At 35.9% G+C, this 22,412-nt stretch overlaps 1 protein-coding gene across 25 annotated transcripts in view; it reads right to left on the reverse strand.

Annotated features, from left to right (window-relative positions):
* MAP2 (microtubule associated protein 2) overlaps positions 1 to 22,412 on the reverse strand; it is a 254,639-nt gene that overhangs the window by 36,860 nt on the left and 195,367 nt on the right. For 16 of the 25 annotated variants that reach the window (XM_087919629.1, XM_087919627.1, XM_087919625.1 and 13 more), the window contains 4 exons: positions 14,105 to 14,347; positions 3,286 to 7,119; positions 2,881 to 3,087; positions 1,898 to 2,032 (listed from right to left, as the gene is read on the reverse strand). The exons of 4 other annotated variants lie outside the window; for them this stretch is intronic. In XM_087919629.1, coding sequence (XP_087775755.1) covers positions 1,898 to 2,032; positions 2,881 to 3,087; positions 3,286 to 7,119; positions 14,105 to 14,347 — 4,419 coding nt within the window. The remainder of the gene's footprint in view (positions 1 to 1,897; positions 2,033 to 2,880; positions 3,088 to 3,285; positions 7,120 to 14,104; positions 14,348 to 22,412) is intronic. 5 more of the 25 variants (XM_087919643.1, XM_087919642.1, XM_087919648.1 and 2 more) reach the window with 2 other exon arrangements.

Genomic DNA, 22,412 nt, shown 5'->3' on the forward strand with positions numbered 1-22,412 from the left:
GTCATTGCTATATACATTTTGTCTGATGCTGTCCTCATAGGAAATTTAGTTGGTATTTATTCCTACTTTTGAATATGGAAACCTATGGATCTTACACCAAAGAAAGGGAAAAAAGGCACATTCATTGCCCACTACCTTCCTCTTTAAAGACAACAAAACAATGCAAAAGACTTTTAAAGATAAAGGAGTCCTCTTTTGTTTTTACATAGGGGGGCAGGATGCTTCTCATGGAGCAGTGTTCCCAAACCTTTCCGGGTTGGTGGCCTGGCACAGGAGGGGGCAAGAAGAGATGGTTTTTTGTGAGGGGTAGGCAGGCAGGCAGGTGTGTGCACAGCTTAATTTGTGTGAGGGACAGACTGCGAGTGGGGCTGAGAATGTGCCAGCTTACCACTCACATAGCCCAATTATAAATAGGCTATGCCCCACAGGTTGGGAACACCTACCACAGAAACTTCTTGGAACTTTTAAGAAAGAAGGCTCATGCAATTTAAAAAAAAAATAGGTTTGCCAGTTTAATCTATCATGATTTCAGGTTTATTTTATCAATAGTTTTAAGAAAATATGCAACCTAAATGAAACACCAAGAGTCAAGACCTACAATTATTGGAATCCAGACAGTGTCATTTAGATATCCGAATTATATATATTGCACTATCAATCTCTTCAATCAAGAGAAATATGCATTAGTCACAAAAAGTCTGCAATGAAATAAATGATAATATATGACTGAGTTATAGTTTTTTACAGATGGTCCAGTAAGGACAAATTCATACTGTAATTTTATAAAATATAGCTTTTTGTCAGTAAAGGTAACGACGAATGAATTTACCAGAACCTCTCTGGCTTTAAATTATTACTTAGCATAGATTGGAGATGCATTAATATAATCTGTTAACAAGATTTTTTTCATCTATAAATTATGGATTGGCATTCCAGTTCCATATCCACAGAAACACTAGAGAAGAAATATTTTGGAATAGTCAGGAAAAATATTTTCCTGGAATTAGTAACATTATCTCATTTGCACTGTAATTCTGTTATCTCCTCTTTGATTGCAATAAAAAGCATACATGACCAAACATGTAATTCCAAGATGCATATTTCAATCAATTTTTGCACATCACCCAAACACAATTATTGACAAGTGTGCAAATCTGTCCTGAAAAAGATTTGCACAAATGTTGCTGCTTGTGAATTATTTACATTAATCTTTTCAACTACAAAAGCTCCTATCTTAATAATAATTACAGGTGTATAATTAGCTGCAAGTAGTCCCTCATTTTCTTTTCCTGTATTTTCTAAGTTTTTCACTATAAGAAAATATTCATATTTAGGAAGGTTTTCTGTTCAAAAATAGCTATTTGTTTCAGATTCCGTGCTTTAATACATAACAATTTTAGGAAACAAATCAATTTGTTCCCACAAATTTGAAAGAGTTATGGTACACAATATAAATACAAAGTGGAATAATGTCGCAATTATTACTTATGCATGAGAAGAAAAACAGTAAAAGAATAAAGGAAAAATGTAAAACATGGTTCAAAGCCATTTGCACTTTCCCACCAGAACAGAGCAAAAATGAAAAACAAAACAAAACAAAATAGAGAGATTTATACAACACTATTATCAACAATAAACAGCTACAGAACTTGGGAAGTCCAAGCATGGTAAGCATTCATGATCATGGCCTCCGAATAATAATAATAATAAATGAAAAGAGTACGATACAAAAAAAAGCAGTATCATTCATGAGAGCTGAAAAACTCTTAGAGAGGAAAAAAATTGAAATCAAAATTATAGCAGCCAATAGAGCAATGAGACTACAAATAATAATAATGAGAATAGTAATGTCTATGTTTGCCAGCCACATTGCATAAATTCAAGACAGCACAGTCACCTGTCTGCTTCCGCTTAACACAGGAGTGATGAGTTGGTCTAGTATGTTTGATAGCAGGTTTTAAAATGATTTTCCTGGAGGGAGAGTGAGTCTGAACTTCAGCTTTTTTAGAAAGTTCAGCTTTCTTATACACAGCTATAGACAAGAAAACAAGAGCATACAATCAGAAATAAAAAAACTGTAAGTAGAAATATATTTCAACAAATCAACATATTGGCTGCTGGTGCGGACTTAGCCATTTAACTCTGAGTTGCCTGTACCAATGCCCACATGATCTAAGATATTAGATCTTTCACCGGTTCTGTCATCCTATCAATACACATCCCTTCCAAAATTACACCATCTTACGAAAAATGCATATATCATTTTAATAGGCTGGGGAAGCAAATTCTTTCTATTCCAATCTGTACCTGTGTCATTCTGATCCATTCCCCTGTCTGAACATTCAGATAGCCTGAATGCTGGGTAACTTATGAAGCTATATAAAGAAAGGAGCAGTTGACAAACATTAAGTATCAGAAGACCCTTGTGAGACATTCAGTTTTGAAGGCTCCCAACCTAGCTGTGGTTTGACTGATATGGTTTGATTCAGAGAGTTGGACATTTACCTTGATTCAAATCAAATGAAGTCTTCTGGATACCTACTGACAACTCTTTCTCTCTCTCTCTTTTTTTAGTAAAGATTAGACTTGAGAGTACTCACATGGAAACCATGATAATTAATGAGGTAGAAATACTGCTACATAGATACTCAGCACCAATATTATTAGGGTAGATAATTTGATGCTGACAATATTAATGAATCTTAGAAGATAAATTTGTATGTTTATTTGCCATTACCACCAGCATAAAAGTGAAGCGATGGAAGTAGTATGGATCATATGTCATACTGTTAGCACAAATGTATGTCCTTAATGAAAAAGTATACAGATGAGCAACCCACAGTACAGCATAAAAGGAAAAAGAGCAAGTATTATATAAACCTTTTTTCCTTCTCACTTCATCTCTGGAGACTGTGCTAGGTTCCTTTTTAGCTATTTTTCTTTCAGGAGTAGAAATCCTGCCTCTCCCAGTTTTTAAAGGTTTTTCTTTTTTATGTTTATCAAGAGATGGTCTCCGCAATTCTCTCTCTGATTTCTCCTCTTTAGGAACAGTCTCTAACTGTTCTGTCATGATGCTCCTATCATCATCTGCAGGATCAGAGTAAATTATAACAAAAACAGGATTAGTTATTTGTACTTTGCTGGGATATAATCTTTTAACAATTTGGTTGATTCATGCTGATATTATTTTAATAACATTCATGACTGCACTATCATTAATTATTTTTAATTATTAATATAGTATATTGAAAGCAAAATGAATGAAAGAAAAAGCATAAGGCACACCTTGTGTATCCACCCATATGCTGTCGGTATCCAGGACGGAGTCATCGATCGTTGTTTCATCTTTATAATCGTCATATATTTCTGTCTTGTAATCAGTTACTGGGATTTCTTCCTGTTCAACTGAGCCAGGAGGTTCCAAAGACTTCTCTTCTGAGTCTGCTTCAACATGAGCAATAACCTCTGCCTCCATATCCGGCTCTTCAGTACAGAAACCTTCTCCGCCTGTTTCAGCCTGTGCAGTTTCAGCAAAACGAACACTGTGCGAATTGGCTTCTCCTTCATCAATGGTTGTCTGTACGATTGTAATGAAATCATCCTCAACTGTAACAACAGATTCTATTACTCCTTTGAGCTCAGGTATTTCCATAGGGATAGCTTTACATACTTCTTCACTGGGTCTTTCCAAGTCCTCTTCTTTACACGTTTGCTTACTGATTTCCTCTTCTTGATCTCTTTCCTCCACTTGACTTTCTGCTTGCTTGATCTCCTCCTCTTCTTTTTGTACAGTCTTTTCTTCATATTCATCTTTCTTAATCTCTACTTCATGTTGTTTCACATGGTTAATGTCTTCATGTTGTTCTACATTTTTAATCTCTTTTTCATGTTCTTCCCTGTGCTTGGTTTCCTCTTTTGTTTGTTTTACTTCTTCCTCTTGTTCTTCCAGTTGCTTAATCTCTTCCTTTTCTTCTTCCATTTTTTCTTTTGCTTTCTCATATTTTAAATCATGGGGTAACTTCTCAACATTGTCAGTGCCAGTTATCGCCACATTATCTATCTGATCTACTTTATGCTCTATTATGCTCTCCATTTGAGTTTCTGTTGTTTCTTCTTGAATAACTTTCGATATACCTTTTTCTGTAGCAGATTCTCCCAATGGAAACGGTGCTGCATGTTCATCCTCTGGTAAAGATGGGCTTTCTCGTTGTATTTTGTCCTCATATGGCTTTGAAATTTCTCCAGACAATCCCTCTTGCACTTGACCATTATCTCCGCTTGATTCATATGATTCTTCTTTATCTACTGCTTCTTGGTGCACCAGATCAGGCTTAGGGCCTTTTTCCTTAATTTCAATTTCAGATAGTTTAGCTGTATCTTTCATATGATTAGATTCCAATTGTGCACATAGATCAGGTTCTTGATGTAATATGATCTTTTCTGGATCTTCTTTATTCTGCTCTGGAACTAATTCAGTGATATGACCCCCTAATTTACTCTGATACTCCTGTTCTACTTGCCGAGCAGCAGAATCCATATCATGTTTTATAGCATCATAGTCTGGTTTGCAGGACACTTCTGCATTATCTATATTTGCAGCAACATCAATAGCATTTTCCTCTTCTTTAATTAATGAAGATTTTTTTTCTGGCTCGACTAGAGTTTTGTCATTAACATCTACTAGCTCTGAACCAAGCTTTATTTCAGGTTCACTATCTTCAGGAAAAGATATATCTTTAGCATCAGCTTGTTCCTCACTTTTTTCTAACACAGTATCTAATTTATCAATAGCTTTTCTCTCTTGTTCAAAGTCCTGGCCCCAAACTGTGGAGTCCTCAGAGACCTCTTTTTCTTCACAGGATCTCTCAGCTGCTGCCAACTTCACTTCTATCAATGAGAGATCTGTAACTACACCTCTCCTCATTTTCTCCTCATAGGAGCAGCTTTCTCCTGCCAAATTCTCACTGTCCTGAACTGGAGATGGTAATGGTACTGTGTATTTGTTGAAAACACAGTAGCCTAAATCTTCTACTTGACTGTCAGCTTTTAGAGTCATGTGATTTTCACCAGTCATAAGCTGCTGGTCTGCAGAGCTGTCCTCAACAACCACTTCTGAAGGAACAGATTTCTGTTGTGCTATCTCTGTATCTGCACTCACAGATGCTACTCTTGACCTTGTGCCAGCTAAATCTAACATTTCAGGTAAGTCAGGAGCCATTACTGTCCCATTTTTGTAATAATCTTTAGCTAGGAAAGACGATTCATATAAAGACTCCACCGGAATCTCTCCGGATTCTTTAAATTTGGATTCTTCTATCCCCTCTTCTTCTTCTGCTTCTTCTGCTTCTTCTGCTTCTTCCCTACTTTCTGTTGGGAAGTGGGGAGCTTTTTCTACTGCTGGGGTGGTGGCGGGCAAGTAATCATCACCTTCATCTCCACTAGCTGTATCTAAAATATCTGAACCTAAAGGTGAAAGATCATGAGCACGTCCAAAGTTAAATCCTAGTGCTATAGAATCTAAGCAGGACATTGGGAGATTAATTGACATACTTCTCTGTTCTATAGCGGATCTTCCACCAAGCCCTAAGCTCCTGCTGAGAGTTAAATCATCTTTATTTTTACTGTGGAGTTCTCTCTTATCTCCATACACATTTGGGTCAATAGTATACATTCTTTCTGGAGGAGAACTAGGTTCCTTAGCATCATCTTCTGGGAAACTCTGGGCAAGGGTACTGTATCCAATTTCATGAGCAGGTGGACTGGGCTGCTGGTGTGCTTCTGACTGATAGTCATCAGTCTCATTTTTAGATACAAGGGAATTTTTATGGTAAATATCATAAATGTGGTCTTTTGAATCACTCAGTTCATAGTAATCATTGCCTTGCTGTACTTTATCACTCTTGATAACTTCATCTTTAAGAGTGGAAGTTTCAAAATATGTAGACATACCTGATTTATCTTCTTCTATCCTCATTTGGTGTGGATCTGTATCTGTAACAGGAAACACTTTACCTTTCCCTTCTTTTTCAGAATGTATGTCTTCCTGAGACTCTTTATGTGCTTCAGATGGGGCTTTCTCTATTGTTTCATGCAATGCAGCAGTATCCAAACGTTCTTCATATTTTTCAGGAAAAAAATCTTTACTGAATTGGTCTGCCATGACCTCAGCACCATGTGTTTTCTCATCTTTTTTAATATTCCATGTCGTTGATTTCCCAGTTATTCCCAAGTCTTCTGCTTTGTATGCATCCTTTGCTTCTTTAGGATCAATGTCTTTTCCAATAACTTCTTTACCTAGAACAGTTGGTTTTTGGTCACATACAGCAAAAGGTTGATCATCCAATTCTCTGAGCTTCTGTCTACTGGACATGGAGTACCGTTCAGTACCTTCATCACTTTCATCCTCAGTCATATCTTTTTCTTCTTCCCAAAGGGGAACACGGCTTGGAGTTTGTTCTACAATGGCTTGTGAGGGACTTGTAGCCACCACTGCAAAATCTTCTTCCTGTATTTTTATGTGCTCTTTCTTCCTTGTTTGATCTTTTGAAAGGTCTTTGGTAATCTCTGTAATAGCAGACTTTTGAGTTGTTTTGCTACTCTCTTCTGGTTCAGATGTATGTTGAACATCTGGTAAGGTTTCAGGAAAAAAGGCACTTGTTACTGTGCCTATGTCCACTACAGATTCTGAGGGCAAAGAAGAACCAATGCTTGCAGGAGAGGTAAAGTCATTTTTTGTAACAGTCATCTGATCATCTTTAGATTCCAAGGGTGACGCTTCTGTCGCAGGTTTCTGGGTCTCTGTGGCCTTTTCATCTAGTGTACTTTTCTTACGCAACTCTGTTGACAAATCTCTTTGCTCTTGTGTTGTGGAAGCATTCTCTTCTTTCTTTTGCAGAGTGGCATCCAAAGTTTCTCCCAACGAAGAGGGGACTGTCATCTCTTCTCCTGTGGGCTGTGGTTCTCTCATTTCTATAGTCTCTGTTTTTGCTGGCTGTGGAACTAAGGCATCTTGGACGGAGTGCTCACTAGGTTTACTTCTTTTCTCTTCTTCCTTGGTGCTCAAGGGTGTAGCTGCGAAAAGGCTCGTACCTTCCTGTCCATGGATTTCCATCTTCGAGGCTGAAAGTAAATCTGTAGTTGTTGCATTGGATTTTAGAACAGTTTACAGAAAGCATTCATAAAAGAGAAAAGTAATTTATAGCATAATGCAGCATGGCAAAATCATAAAAATATGGCTACATGCAACTAGAAAAACTAATTAGAGATCTGATTATTATTGTTTTATTGTCTCAGTACACTATTAATAATCTTATATTGATAAACCTAGCTGTATTTTGTTATATTTGTACTATTATTAGATTAAAAATAAATCCAACTTCATCTTAGAAAACTTTACCATGCAATGAAGTTGAGAAAATGTTCTGGAATATAACAAATATGAATATAATTATGTTTGTATATGCGAATGCACATATGTGCTATATTTAAAACTCAAAGTCCTATATCTATTTAATGACATTATTCTTTTTGTCTGACTCTGATCAAATCATGGTAAAACTGAAATGGATATACCAATCAACTTTTCACACAAATTGGGAGACGAGGGAGCTGCCTTTTAAATATTTTTTTAAAAAATTATAGTATCATAAAACTATTCTTGAGAAACACAAGATTCTGATAGAATGTTTATACCTGTAACTGTTTCATACAAAATCATTGCACTGCAACTCTGAAACATTGCTGAAAAACGGAAGCTGAACATTTAACATTTAAAAATAATGGAATTCAATTATTACTTTTTGTGTATATTACACATAAAACATTTATTGTATGAATATTGCAGACTTTGATAGTGACTCAGAAGAAGTGTTCTATACTTCTCTCAACCCCAAGAACAATACCTCACTGCTATTCATTCAAGCATGCATATCTTTTCTTGGACTTTCATGACACCTGAAGAAAATATAAATCAATTAATTTTATATAATCAAGTTCTTAAAGAAGTGCGTCTTTAAAAATATTTCTAGTAGTAACCACATCTTTTTGGGGGGCTCAAATGGTATGCTGAAAAAAGCCAACTGTGTCCTAATGAATAAGCATTGTATTTGCACTTGAGTGAGGTATAAAACAGTAATTCCAAATCATTTTTGAAGCAAACACAACCCTAATAGTGCTTTTTCAAAACATTTTATGAAGTTCTCCCAAATCAATTATTGGGGATGTGTGTGTCTGTGTGTCTGTGCGTACAATACACACACACACACACACACACACACACACACACACACACAAATAAGGTTGTAATAATGGCTACTCATTTATACATATTTAAAGACCAGATCTGACCTTGGCATTACATTCTTTATTATTTCAGTAGGAACCATTTCAGCTCAGTATGCAGCAAAAGGCATATTAATTTTGAAAGAATTAAAAATGTACACATTTCTTCAGAATTACTGGCAAGCCCAGGGATCAAAGAGGCATCTGAATTGGGCTGCAAAACATACAAATGTTAGTAGCATCCTTTTCAATGAACTTTTCCATTTGCAAAGCTGGTTAGGAAGTATGGGTTGTAAAATATATATGAGTTATTATCCAATACATCTGAGCAGCAAGATATTGGAAATAACTTTTCTAAAAGGAGAAAACTGGAGGAAAAACACTACCACCATCCAAAGGATTTCTCATATTTCTAATTGTAATCTTCTGCCCTTGATTTATTTCCCAGAGAAATTGCATTTTGCAACACTGAAATTCTTTAATGATTTTTTTAAACTCCTCAGACTCGGGATAAAGAGCTGCAATAATAAACAGCATTCTGAAAGCACTGAAATAAAGCAGTTTAAAGCCACACAATATAATTCTTAGAATCAGTTCCACACTGGGAAATTAGCTTCCATATGCAGAGTAGCCTCCTGGGTCAGAACTGGAAAAAAAAAGTTTCTTCTAGCTGATGAACACCTGAGATAAATGGCTTGATGGAAGCAATGTCCAGTCCAGAATTCTGTCTCCAACAATGATTGATACCTCTAGAAATGTGATCATGAACCATGAATCATCTTTAAGTCTGGCAGTTTTGACTACTATATTGCAATAGTCCTTGAACAATCTATTCTCAATGAGCAGATTATTTTTTTTTTAAATGCAGTTTAGAATCAATGACTGTGAAAATGAAATTGGTGTGCTGTATGAAGAATTATACTTGCTTCATTTGTATAGTAAAACCCATTAATTTCTGCGGATTTTATAAGGTAGTGGAGGAAACAGATCAACTCCCTGATGAATCATAATGCCTAGATTCCCAACAGTTATTTTAAAAAAAGATAGACAGCTTCTTATCCCTCTGGAAGCTGAGTTTCAAAACAAAAATATATTGCTTCCAGTTGGAAAGGAAGCTGGTACCTACTTTTTAGCAGTGGATGGATAGTTCTACAAAAGACTAAGAAAAGACATACATATATTGCCTGGGAAAAAGAAAAAAAATTGCTTGCTTTGTTTTGAATCTTCCATAATGGGGAACAATTTCTGCCTTAGAAAAAAACAATTTAGAAATCTATGATTAAATAATAATAGAATGGAATGCCTGAGCAATGCATTCATAAGGAAGTAATTCATAAAGTATACTGGTGCAAGTAAAATACTTTGAAGTAAAGCATTAAAGTACAGTAGTTGCATCATTTGGGAAGCTGTCATTATTGTTTCAACAGGTGCCTCTAGTTCTCTGCACCTACATGTATATCTGTTAGGGCTGCTAGGGAAAAAGAGCTATGCATGCATATGAAGGTAGAAAGTAGAATCATCTAGGGACAGCCTTCAAAGCAGCCACGAGAGCTTTCCAGAGCACAACTGCTTCAAAAGTTCAATGCTTTTCTTGCACTAATGTCCTTTCAAATATGCTCTTTCAAATGCTCTGCACAGGACATTTTTGTGACCCCAAAGCACATGGTAGGAGAAAGCCTTGGATCTTTATTATTTACATTTCCAATAGATTTCATTGCTTCCAAGACGAATAAGTCAGTATCCAAAATATCCCAGGATCAATCCTTGTCTCTTGCAGATAGAGCTGGGAAAGTTTCATAACTAAAAACCCAGAGAACTTGTGCCAAATGGACATTCTTGATGTTTGCCAATTCCTTTTTCCAAATTAAAATATATGCATTAGATTGAGAGTGAGAGATAAGATGACACATAGCAAAGTGCCAGCCTCCTATCTTAATTTTCAAGGTTCTGCTTGGTTTCTAATGGCCCCAAAATCTAGGCCTATGTTTGAATTATTTCAAGTGTTTTTTGTTAAGCCATCTCTCATCCATCTCTCTCTCTCTCTCTCTCCCTCCCTCCCTTCCCCTCTCATTTTCTCTTTGTGTAAACACACACCATAGTCTTACACAATGTTGTAAACATATGATAGACACTGGATATTCCAATTTTTTGTTATCCTATGTCCTATTTTTTATTATTATACCTTTCATTAAAGGTTGATTTTTCAGTGAACGTTCTACTATACCTCATTCCAACCATTAATTCTTTTCTAGGAAAATTACAAACAATTTAGATCATATAAGTGACTGTGGCAAATTTTTGAATAGTTTTGAATAGTTTTTATTCAAAAGTATTCCATTGAATGGTCTCACAAAGATAAGCTAGTTTGTTTTCAAGTTTACCAAGTCTGCTTGGGAATCTATCATCTTTGACAATTAATTTCAAATTCTCCCTTGATTTAAGGGAATAAATGAATTAACTAAATTCATTTAATGCACGTGAAAATGAATATCATTTGTACGATTTCTTCCTGTCTTATTTAGTGACTACTCATAAAATAACTTATTATTTTATTGTATGTTTCATTAGATAAGTCACTTTTGACACAAATTATGTGAAGATTCATCAATGATCAGAAACTTTCATTTTTTAAAAAATGTTAACAGTAAATTAAGGGGCCAAATACCTATGGAGGGGAAAGGTAAACAAGGAAAAGTCATGTGGAAGAAGAGAACATTAATCCTTTCCAGTGCTGGAATCCTAAACTAAATTATCCTGATCACATAATTCTCATTACTTGAGATTATGTTCATGTATGTTCCCTATCACAACTAGTTTGGTTTACCTGTTCGTTGATATAGACAAAGGATGATGAATCCTTAATGAAGTAAGAAGAAGCAAAGTTAGTTCTGTAACAGTTGCAACTGTTATGATATATGTTCAGCTATGAGAGTCTTAACTAGACTTCCCACAAATATTCCTTGACTGAAAATTAGGTTTAACCAGTACACCATTATTTGTTCAAGGGCTTGTGTTATTACATGCAAAGAAATGTGAGTATATATATATCTAGAACACATTTATTCTGGTTTATTAAGAATAAGCAATATAAGTTGACTTCCGGTTTGAAGGGCTTTGGCGACAGACAGAAATCCGCGATCGTGCACGGTTTCTGTCTGGGCTCACTGCTGGAGCGCCCTGAACCAGCTGGTTTCGGGGCTAAGCCACCCCATAGAGGTGGTGAAGAGCGGGGAGACTGCCAGCAGGGTCGAGGAGAGCCGCATCTCTCCTCCTCAGCTGGCCATTACTCCCTTTCCCGAAGGTGGTTGCAGCAGTGGTCAGAAATGGCCACCACAAAGGAGAACTCGACCGGAAAAGAATGTGCAGGAGGAAGATAAGAAGTGAAAGTTTTGGCTGACTGGGTTAAATTGTAAAAGCAACAACCAAGGTACCCTGGAATTTAAACTTACAAAAAATAACATCGCTCCCAAAGAAGTGTCGGAAGCAGCGAAGTAAAGTGAAAAGGGAAAGGTTTGCCCTTTTTTTTCTTCTCTCTCCTTCCCTATACTGACAACTAAGAGACTTAAATAAGAAATCGGAAAAATCCGCTTTGACATCAATAGGCAATTAAGCTGAAAATAAAACAAAATGCCAAAGCAATAATAAAGATTTCTGGACATTAAAAACTTTCTTTTTCATAAGCAGGAAGGGGGAGAAAAAGAATAAGGGCAGGATCTGGAAGAGGGAGGAGACTGCCTGGAATTAAAAACAATCTAAAGTAAAACTTCAACAAGACTTCTAAAAGATACATTTTAAATGAAACTTTGCAACTAAATAGTAACCCCAGGAAGAGAAAGTGAAAAAAAAGAGCAAAAAAGAAACAGCTTGCGTGTATTTGGATTATTTGGTGATCTTTGGATTCTTGGTTATTATATTTGAATGACTAAAATCAATCGGGTGGTTGTTTAAAAATTTATACAATGGCACCACTTCTGGATGAATTGAAAATGGAACTTAAAAAGTACAAAGCTTCGTCTTTCAATTCTTAGAAATGGAGATTTGGAACTACGAGAAACAACAAGAAAAGACTGCAAAACAAGAAGACTGGGACAAAGAAGAAGCCATCTTTAATGAACAAGTAATTCTATGTGGGGAAGAAAAAGGAAAGGGGGGAAAGAGAATGAAGAATTTAAGACTTAAAAAAAACAACCAAAGAAAAGAAAAATAATTTGAAAAATAAGTATAATACTGGAAAGCAACAGAAAAGGGGAATACAGAAGAGAGAAATAGAGGTAGAGAGACAAGGGAGTAAAAAGGGGAGAGAGAAGAAGAGAGGGAAGAAGGAAAGGACAAGAAGTTACAAAGGACCGGAGCAAGATATAGAAAAACAGGACCTATTTAGAGATAATGGGTGAAAATTTAACTGAAAAAGGGATTCTGTAAAGATACATAAGATTGTATTGTTATATTAGTAATAGAAATAACTTTAGAAAATTGGAAACAACGTATGATTAAAATGAGGGATAAAATATTTAGTGTAATTTAGTGAAATGTTTGTGAATAAAATAAGTGAAATAAAATAAATGAGAAAATTGAATTAGGAAGGGAATATTAATATTAATGATAGAATTGACTTGGAATGGAATGTTGTTTTAATTATATACATTTATATTTTTTTTCTTTTTTTAAGAATACAGTCTGTATTTTAAGAGTGTACCAAGCAGAATCCGAATGGAAGTTATGTATTATATTGAATGTTACAACTTTAGGGAAAAGATATAAAGGCGTCATACTCCAATCAGTAACTACAGGAGAAATTTTGTTTAATGAGAAAAGATAATAGATAATTGAAACAGGACAGACAAAAAATATAAATACAATGATTTGAATTGAGATAATTAAAATAAAATTGAGAAAATTAAAAGAGGGGAGAAGCTATGCAGAAAATGTAAAATAGTAGTAAGATATGGAATAGAATATAAAACTGAGCATGAACCTGAATTTGTGTCTGGACGAAGAAATGTAACCCGGGATTATGTTGCTTTCAAAAAAAGATGTTTTATTTGTATTTTTTTTTTCTCTTTGTGAAAACTCAAATAAAATTTACAAAAAAAAAGAAAGAATAGCAATATAAGTCAATAAAATGTATGAGCTTATGAGCTTTATATTTAGTCCTTCACTATCCAATATGATTCATGTGAATTTTCTTCTCCCACTGGGACTTCCACTCAGATAGACAGCTGGAAAGAAGGATAAAACAGATGCAAACTCAAAATCCTGGCAATGGCAAACAAGTGTTATGATGGGCTGCAATGAACGGTAAAAATATAATATAAGCAGCAATAATAGCCTTAGGGAAATTGGGGCAGAATGTATTAAAGCATAAGCAAAAGTAGATTGCACAGCACAAACAAACTTTACAAAGTAAGCATTTTATGCCATAGTCAGGGTTAATCTGTTTGCTTCTTGAAATGAAAAACAGATGAACCTCCATACCAAAATGAAATGAAATATATATAAAGAGAAAGACACAAATATCAGCAATGTGACTGGCAAACACATCTGCAACAAGAAGGGACACGGGATGGCATATCAGGTTGGCTGTACTGCAAATGGTATCACGAGTAGAAAACACTCCTTAAAAAGTCAGAAATCTACTGCAGTGGTGGGAAACCATGTCATCACACAGCTTTTGGCTTGCCATGTGCACACTCTTCAAGCATAATAACAAGAGCATTAAACATGAGGACAAATCAAGGGAAGAAAAGCCAATGAGAGAATGGGGAGAAAACTGAAGAGCAGCTCCTATGCAGCCAAGACATGCAAGTCCCTAATGCAGGCATACCTTCCTCACCGGAGGAAGGCAGTTTTGCTTTTGAGGTTTCCTTTCCAATGAGGATTATATTTTCCTCATTATGATCCACTTGATCTTCAGGAAGGGAATCCTGCTGGGCCTCTGAGAAACCCTCTGTTTGTTCCAAAGGCTCAGCAGGCTCACTCCTTTTCTCATACTTCTCATCAAGGGGAGCCTCGGGTTTGGGGTCATCAGCCATGGGACCTTTGACTGTTTCTTCTTCCTCTTCTTCTTCTTCTTTGGGGAGCAGGAAGGAGAAGGAAAGTATGGAAAAATGAGGTAACAGCTTCAAGATTAATAGATATTATATGGTCTATACACATATTAAACATACATGGAAGCTTTACATATACGTTTACCTTTTTCAAGTACTATAAAATTGGTACACACTGCTTTTTAAAAAATGGTTTAATTTCTATGGCTTGCAACACCTTAACATATTACTTTTTTATCTTAAAAATATGGTCTTTTTTTTACAATCAAAGATCAAAACCACTTGATCATTCTGGTTTAGAAGCTACCCAAATTAAAATAACCTGGAACTATAGTATTCATTTTGTATTGGTAAATGGGGAAGAAACATTGCAGAATAGCCCCAAATGCTAAGAACATTTTGATACAATGTAGAGAGTTAAACAAAGCATTTGTTTTCAAGTAAAAAAGACAGAATTGAAAATGACTTGTGATTTCCTGGTGGATATGGTTATTGAAAAAATATGGGTTCTAAAACTGCATTTTAGAAATGAAAGTATTGTAATCTTAGAACCGGCTAACACATGAAATGAGCCAGAATTCAAAACAGGACATCTTCAGCTGTACCCGTTCTCGATATTTTCCACAGAGAAAATGATGAGGACTACTTCAAAAACCTATTATGATGTGAGATGAAGTTAGGAAAGTCAGATATCTCTGTTTCTGCTCTACTGAGATTCAAATGTTGTAAAAAAAATGCAGTGGATGGGTCTTAGCAAGCCTATGGTATTCTTTCAATCTTGTCATAGGCAATAAAGTAACAGAAGTTATTCAGGCAAGATTTTATATAATTAAGACTATTTTAGTATTACTGGATATTTCAACCCTCTTATTTTAGGTGTGTGTTCTATAATTTACATGCAGTAATTGTCATTAAGATATAAACACATTTGTATTATAGACAATGTCGTTTATTTTTGCTTTTTCTATTTTTATTTTATTCTTTTCATGTTTACATATAAAATATTGTTTTGGATTAGTTAGTCTTTTTGTATTCATATTTTCTATGTTTTGTATTACCTCTTTATTCTCACTTGTAGCTTTTAAGAAAATTACAAAAATTATTTTTTTAAAATAGCCAGGAGTTAAAATAGCATACATTTTTTATGAAATTTTCTTTAAAAATAGTACTGCATGGAGAAAAAAGTCCACTCCTGTCACATGAGATACTAAATTACATAAAGGCAAGGCTAAATGCACAGCTGAGTAGAATCGGGCTATTGTTCCTTGGAAATATACTATTTGGGATAACATTTCAATCTTAAGGAGTGTTAGCTTTAGTTCAAAAGGGTTAGAAAATTAATTTCAAACAAATGTTTAAAAAAGAATTTGCAGGACTTTTTTTCTTGAAGATTATTTAATATAATGCAAGTTTAAAGACATAGCCTTTGAAGAGCCTGCCTCTCTCTTTTTCTCTCTTTCATATTCTTGGGGACCAAATAATGAAATGTTTGTTGCAACATCAGGACACAAAGCCTGCCCCTTTTGTACCTGCATTGTGATATCACATTTATATGTAAGAGGCGGAGTTTATATTACAACATCATGATGTGCATTTTGGCTTTTTGACAAAAGGCAGATTCAACAGGCATCTCTAAGTAACCCTCCAGCTTTGGGTCACCTGATCTGTATAGCCAATTAATCAAACAAGTATATTAGCAAGGATGCATTTTTTGTGAGATCAGCCATAAGTAATATGGTCATGTGACATATTGGGACTTTTTCCCCACTTCACTAAATCGGGTGGGGGCAGGGCCAGCACTCAATGCATCCAGCCCAGGGGCTGCAAGTTTGACACCCCTGCTCAAGAGGCAACTTATATTTCACTGGTAAGTTGAAGGAGGGAAAGATATATGTCATAACCCTTCAGTCCCTAGACAAGGGAGAGCTGTTTGTCATGGCACAATAACCAGCAGGATTATATCTAGTCTAATGAAATAGATATTGTTTTAAATGTTTCAGAATAATTGCCAGTTATTAGCCTGAAAGCAATATATGGGATATTAAACTGTGACTCTGATTTCTATTGAAGTTTTAAAACCAGTCATTGTTTGCTAATGAAATTTCTAATATTTCAAGATTTTTACCTGGAGTGTATCTGAAGAAAACTATTATAAAAAGCAATTCAGTGCTTATTTTTAAACCTCTGTATTACAGCTTGTTTGGTCTATGATACAAACATATAGCCTCTTAATGCCAGCTATATGGGGAGAGAAGAGAATTCAAGTGTTTTATACCTGCTTTATCCACTATTGTCCATTATCTTTTGTTAAAATGATCAAAAAGTGAATGGAAACTTTCAGCATGCCTGTTCCATGAAACATTTCACAGTAGTAAAATGGTATTTCAGCATGAATTAAGTTTGTTCTGGCACCATCGTTATTAGGATAGTAGCTGAACAGCAAATAATTTTACACAAAGGGATATTTAATTTGCTGTTAGAGACTATTGAATTAAACAATTTAATAAAGCTAATTTCTGGTAGAGAGAAAACAATTAAAATGTCTTCCAGTTACAATTAATACTTTTGAAAATGTAGTTCTTAACTTGCAACTTACCCTTTGATTTCAAATTTTTATTCAAAGATATATATGCTTAAAATAAAAGCTCTTTTTCATTCAACTTATTTATTTCTCAGTTAGCCTCACAGAGTGTATCAAAGACAAAAAGACAAATTGCCTGTGGATCACTATGCCTAACTCTATTTGACTAAATGGATCAGCCACCATTCATGAAATCTTGGCAACTGAAATCTAAACACAATATTCAATTCAGTTCTATTAAAATTGTATTAGGTACCTTACTCCCCCCAGCAGTACAAACATATCCACTTGTTCCTATAGATAGGTGAACTAAGCTATGAAAGTAGAAAAATGAAGCTACAGCTGCAGGCCCTGTTGAATTAGGCCCAAAAGAGATCTGACTCATTCCCTCTCTTTCTTTTGAATTTACTGCAGTAGTACCCACCCATTTTTGGTAGGATAGCCACAAGATGAATTACACTTGAATTGTAGATGAAAAAAAAAAAGCTGGGTCCAAGTCTACATGGTTTTAGGGCCTTAAATGTATTCCTCAGAGTCCTTCCAAAAATGGTCACAGCAGTGTAACTTTTAATGAGACCAGATTGGAAGACTACTAAATATATGAGCAGTCATCTTATTATCAATACTAAACTGATATATTTTTTATTATATTTAAACTTAAATATCATTAAACCATACATAATTTTTCCTTCACTTTGCCCATATTTTCATTTTCTTATTACAGTATTCTTGCATGCATTTATTTTTTGCATATATATTGCCTAGTGTCAACAGAGTATATAAATCACATGGCATCTCTAGACTTTTCTCAAAGCAATGCCAATGACAGCCTCGCCTAATGTTTTTTTACAACCATCTTCTGAGCTAACTTGAACTGAGAGAAACTGCCCGAAACAAAGTCATCCAGCAAGTTTTGAAATTGATCGGGGCTTGAACCTGGGTCTTTTCAGATGCAGTCTAACTTTACTTCCTGATGCTTTTTTGCCCTGGTTCCACAGATTTAGGAGAACCCAGGTTGCCACTAAAAGTCCAATTTGATTTCTGGCCTGGGAAAAAGTGATTTTTCAACTCTACTCTGAGCAAACAAGTGAAACGGCAGGCATTACCATTTGCATCCCACTGAAGCTGCCCACTTGCCATATACTGTGGTTTGCAAACTGAAAGGCATATCCAACTCTGATGAGCTAAATAAATGGGATGTTTTAAAAGTCTCCAGGTTTCTACCATATGTGGTTCTTCTGACTACTGTTCCCAATTTCCCATGCATTGCTTTGCTTATTTTGTTGCTTAATATCAATGCAATGGCTTCACATTTGGTGACTCTAATTTATTCATTTACTAAATAAACAAGGATTCTACAAAAGATAAGGATAGATGAAATGTACTGTATTAAATGAATTTAAAACATGAAATATAATTAAGTGTGATTTTTTATGTCTTTTAATGTTTTGGAGCAATTCAAGAATTGGTGGAAAGATGAGCATACTGTGGACTAACGCAGGCCATATAAATAAACCTGTTTAATATCTGGGTTGCTTGTGTAATCACTGGGAGAACAGCAGCTGAGCACGGCTCACTACCGATACATGCCTTTTAATCTTAATGTATTTTTAATTTAAAATAGAGCCAGGAAACTACAGACCTATCAGCCTAACCTCAGTACCTGGGAAGATTCTGGAAAAGATTATCAAACAACAAATAAGTGAATACCTAGAGGCAAACAAAGTCATAACCAAAAGCCAACATGGGGTTTGTCAAAAACAGATCATGCCAGACAAATCTTATTGCATTCTTTGACAAGGTGACAAAATTATCTAGTACTTGATAAGAAAGAAAAATGTGGGTGAGACAGCATCACCACCACATGGATTCAAAACTGGCTGACCAACTGCACTCTGCAAACAGTTCTCAATGGAACTGCATCTACATGGAGGAAAGTATGCAGTGAGGTACCCCAAGGCTGTTTTGGGCCCTGTACTCTTCAACATCTTCATCAGTGACTTGGATGAGCGGATAGATGGGGAACTCATTAAATTTGCAGACTACACCAAGCTGTCAGGAATAACCAACACTCCAGAAGATAGGCTTAAGATACAGAAGGATCTTGACAAGACTTGAACATTGGGTGCTATCTAACAAAATGAAATTCAATTGTGAAAAAAGTAAGGTTCTATGTTTAGGCAAGAAAAACCAAATGCACAGGTACAATATAGGTGGTACCTCATTCAATGTGTGCTACAGCTGCCAAAAAATGCCAACACAGTTCTAGGCTCCTTTAACAGAGGGATAGAATCAATATCACATAAAGTGTTAATACCAGTTTATAATGCCTTGGTAAGACCACACTTGGAATATTGCATCCAGTTTGGGTCACCAGGATGTAAAAAAAAGATGCTGAGACTCTAGAAAGAGTGCAGAGAAGAGCAACAAAGATGTTTAGGGGACTGGAGACTAAAACATATACAGAATGGTTGCTAGAATTGGGTTAATGAAAAGAAGGGCTAAGAGTGACATGATAGCAGTTCCGATATCTCAGAGGTTGCCACAAAGAAGAGGGAGTCAAACTATTCTCCAAGGCAACTGAGGGCAAGACAAGAAGCAATGGTGGAAACTAATGAAGGAGAGAAGCAACCTAGAACTAAGAAGAAATTTCCTGAGAGTAAGAACAATTAACCAATGGAACAACTTGCCTCCAGAAGTTGTGAATTCTCCAACACTGGAAGTTTTTAAGAAGAGATTAGACAATAATTTGTCTGAAATGGTCTGTGGTTTCTACCATTACTACGAACTCTTTTCAATTGTACAATGGTATTCCTGCAATTGCAGGAATCTATTGTCCATCTTGTATATCTAGAAAATAATTTATATTCAAATTTCTATCTAAGGATTTGTACCAATATGAATGATTCCTTAACTGGAAAAATGTGCAGCTCTGAAAGGGTCAGTTAGCAGTGTGCATTGGCTCCTATGCTGCTACATTGATGTCCTGAAGTGCACATGCCAAAAGTTAAAGACAAACATGAAAACATCTTGTTTTATGCAGATATCATGGTATAAATGTCCCACACCAAGGTAGGGTCATAGATCTATCTGCTGTTGTGAAATCAATGTTCTGAATATTATTAAGAGAAAGATTAATATAGTCATATATGGAAAGAGGCAGACCAGATATAATTGATGTCTGGAAAGGAAACATATACACCAAATAAAATTTTATCTGCATCAAAAGCTATCTTTTCAAAACAGGTTCCTGGCTTCTACATTTTAAGAGGAGTTCACTAAAGGATGCAACCAGCACTAGTTCAATAATGCAACTCATTAACCAGAGTTATCCACAATTCCAATTAACGAAGTTTATAAATGCTAAAACAGTTCTGATGATAACATATGGTACAGAACTATGAGGACTCATCAATGTTCCCTTGTTGAAATGAAATCAGTCCTCTCGTCTGAAATACATCTTGAAGCTATATAAATTTACTCCAATCTCTGCTTCTGAGGCCAAGCTAGGAATATCTTTTATACAAAATCACTTTATGATCAAAGTATTTCACTAGAAGCAGAAGTTCTTATCAGTGAATTCATACTCATTTACCAAGTTGTGCTTTGAAGAATAGGTTTTAACAAGTCTCCTTGTACTTGGGCTGCTCCGTTTACAAATACTATTTCTAGGTACTGTTCTCTCTAATCTCTAGTTCAAGCAGTTCTAAATGTCATTGTGTAAGATAATATTGCATCTCTTAAATTTGTTAAATCAATGAAATGGCTGGCAAAATATAATAAAAGTATTGAACAATTCATATGCCGCAATATCGTAGAAGAATGTTTTTTCCAGAGCACATTTCTAACAGCTTGATTCCATGGTAAGGAATGGGAGATTTCACAGAAAGGTTGTACATAGATGGCATTCAAGCTACTGAAGATATACAATACCTTATTTCACTGTTACCTTGACTTTGAAGCAAGGCCATATTTTAAAATTTAAGAAATATTGAAACAATCAGAATTGCTATCATATTTCTTCCAAAGAATGAACATGAATATTACCAGCAGAACTCCCTCTTTCATATCAAAGATTATCCAAAAGATAGAACATTTAGAATAGATTGGTGTAATGAAATTCTACTAATTTATTAATGCAGATTTTTCTTTATTGTGATTTTATATATCCTATTCCTGTTTTAACATGTTTTGTTGCTCACTGATGTGGTCACATGACTAAACAATAAAATTAATATGGAGATTTGGGGATCATTTACCTGTATTGATCAGGCAAGGTTATCAATGTTATCTTAAAGCAGTCCAACATAGATTGAGAATCTTCCATATTCCTTTGCTGCCATCTAGTGATTGCTGGGATTTTCGCAGCCCAGATAGGACAGACTTCATGTTCAGAGTTTCAGCAACAGAAATCTTTTTCCGCAATTGTAAGCTGTTCAAATGATATCTTAGTTGACTTACACGGAGAGGAACATTTTTGTCAGAAATTGACAGTAAGTAGGGGAAATCCATCCCATATCAAACAACAGCAGTTCTGATGATGATGGGTAATCTATTACAGGGGCCGCCAACCTTTTGAGACAAAGATCTAAAGACTAGCTAGAAAGCAAGAAATCCAACGATTTCCTGCTTCCTAGTTAATCTAAATCTCCCGGCACAGCAGAACAGCTGATGGTTTGAAAAAGGAAAAATAGCAATTTAGCAGACAAGTTTGCCGGTTAAAGAGTGAGTGGGCGGGGAGGGTTCCCGTGGGCCATGCGGGTGGCGCAGCCTTGTGTTTCTGCGCAGCCTGGATTAATTGCTTTGTGGGGGTGCTCTGCGGGTGAGATTTCTCTGAGGCCCACCAAAATTTTCTTGTGGCCCACCAGTGGGCCACGGCTCACCAGTTGCCGACCGCTGGTCTAGACAGTTACTTATCTTAAATAGTATAGATTCTCCTGCTTGAGCAGGGGTCTGGACTAGAAGGTCCCTTCCAGCTCATTCATTCTATTCAATTCTATTTTACCAACTTCAGAAGGATGGAAGCAGTGGTGGGTTTCAAATAAACCCACCACCGGTTCACCAAAAATATGAGCACATGCACAGCTTCCGCATGACAAAGCAAGCTTTTGGGGCCTGCTCCCCTCCATTTCTGCTCTCCGGGGCAGTGGCTGCTTCTCTCCGCTACTGCTCTTGCTGGGAGAGCAGACTGCAATTTAGCAGCTGTGAGCTGCCACTTTGGATCCTCTATGTCCCATCCGGAAAGCACAGCAGCACAGAGAAGAAGCAGCTATGTTGAATGTTGTTTCTCTCAGCCGCAACGTTTTCTGGATGGGACTTAGAGGACCCAAAGTGGTGACTGACAACTGCTAAGTTGCAGTCTGCTCTCCCAGCAAGAGCAGCAGCAGAAAGAAGCAACTACCAATCCACAGAACACATGGAGCATTTCCGCAAGCAAGGCCTTGGTGGCAAGGGATGGAAAAAGTGGCGGCAAGATCTTTGCTGCAACACTTTCCGGATGGATC

Source organism: Pseudonaja textilis, chromosome 1 (assembly GCF_049901715.1).
Source record: "Pseudonaja textilis isolate UNSWEBS1 chromosome 1, rPseTex1.2, whole genome shotgun sequence".
In the NCBI taxonomy this organism is placed as follows: domain Eukaryota; kingdom Metazoa; phylum Chordata; class Lepidosauria; order Squamata; family Elapidae; genus Pseudonaja; species Pseudonaja textilis.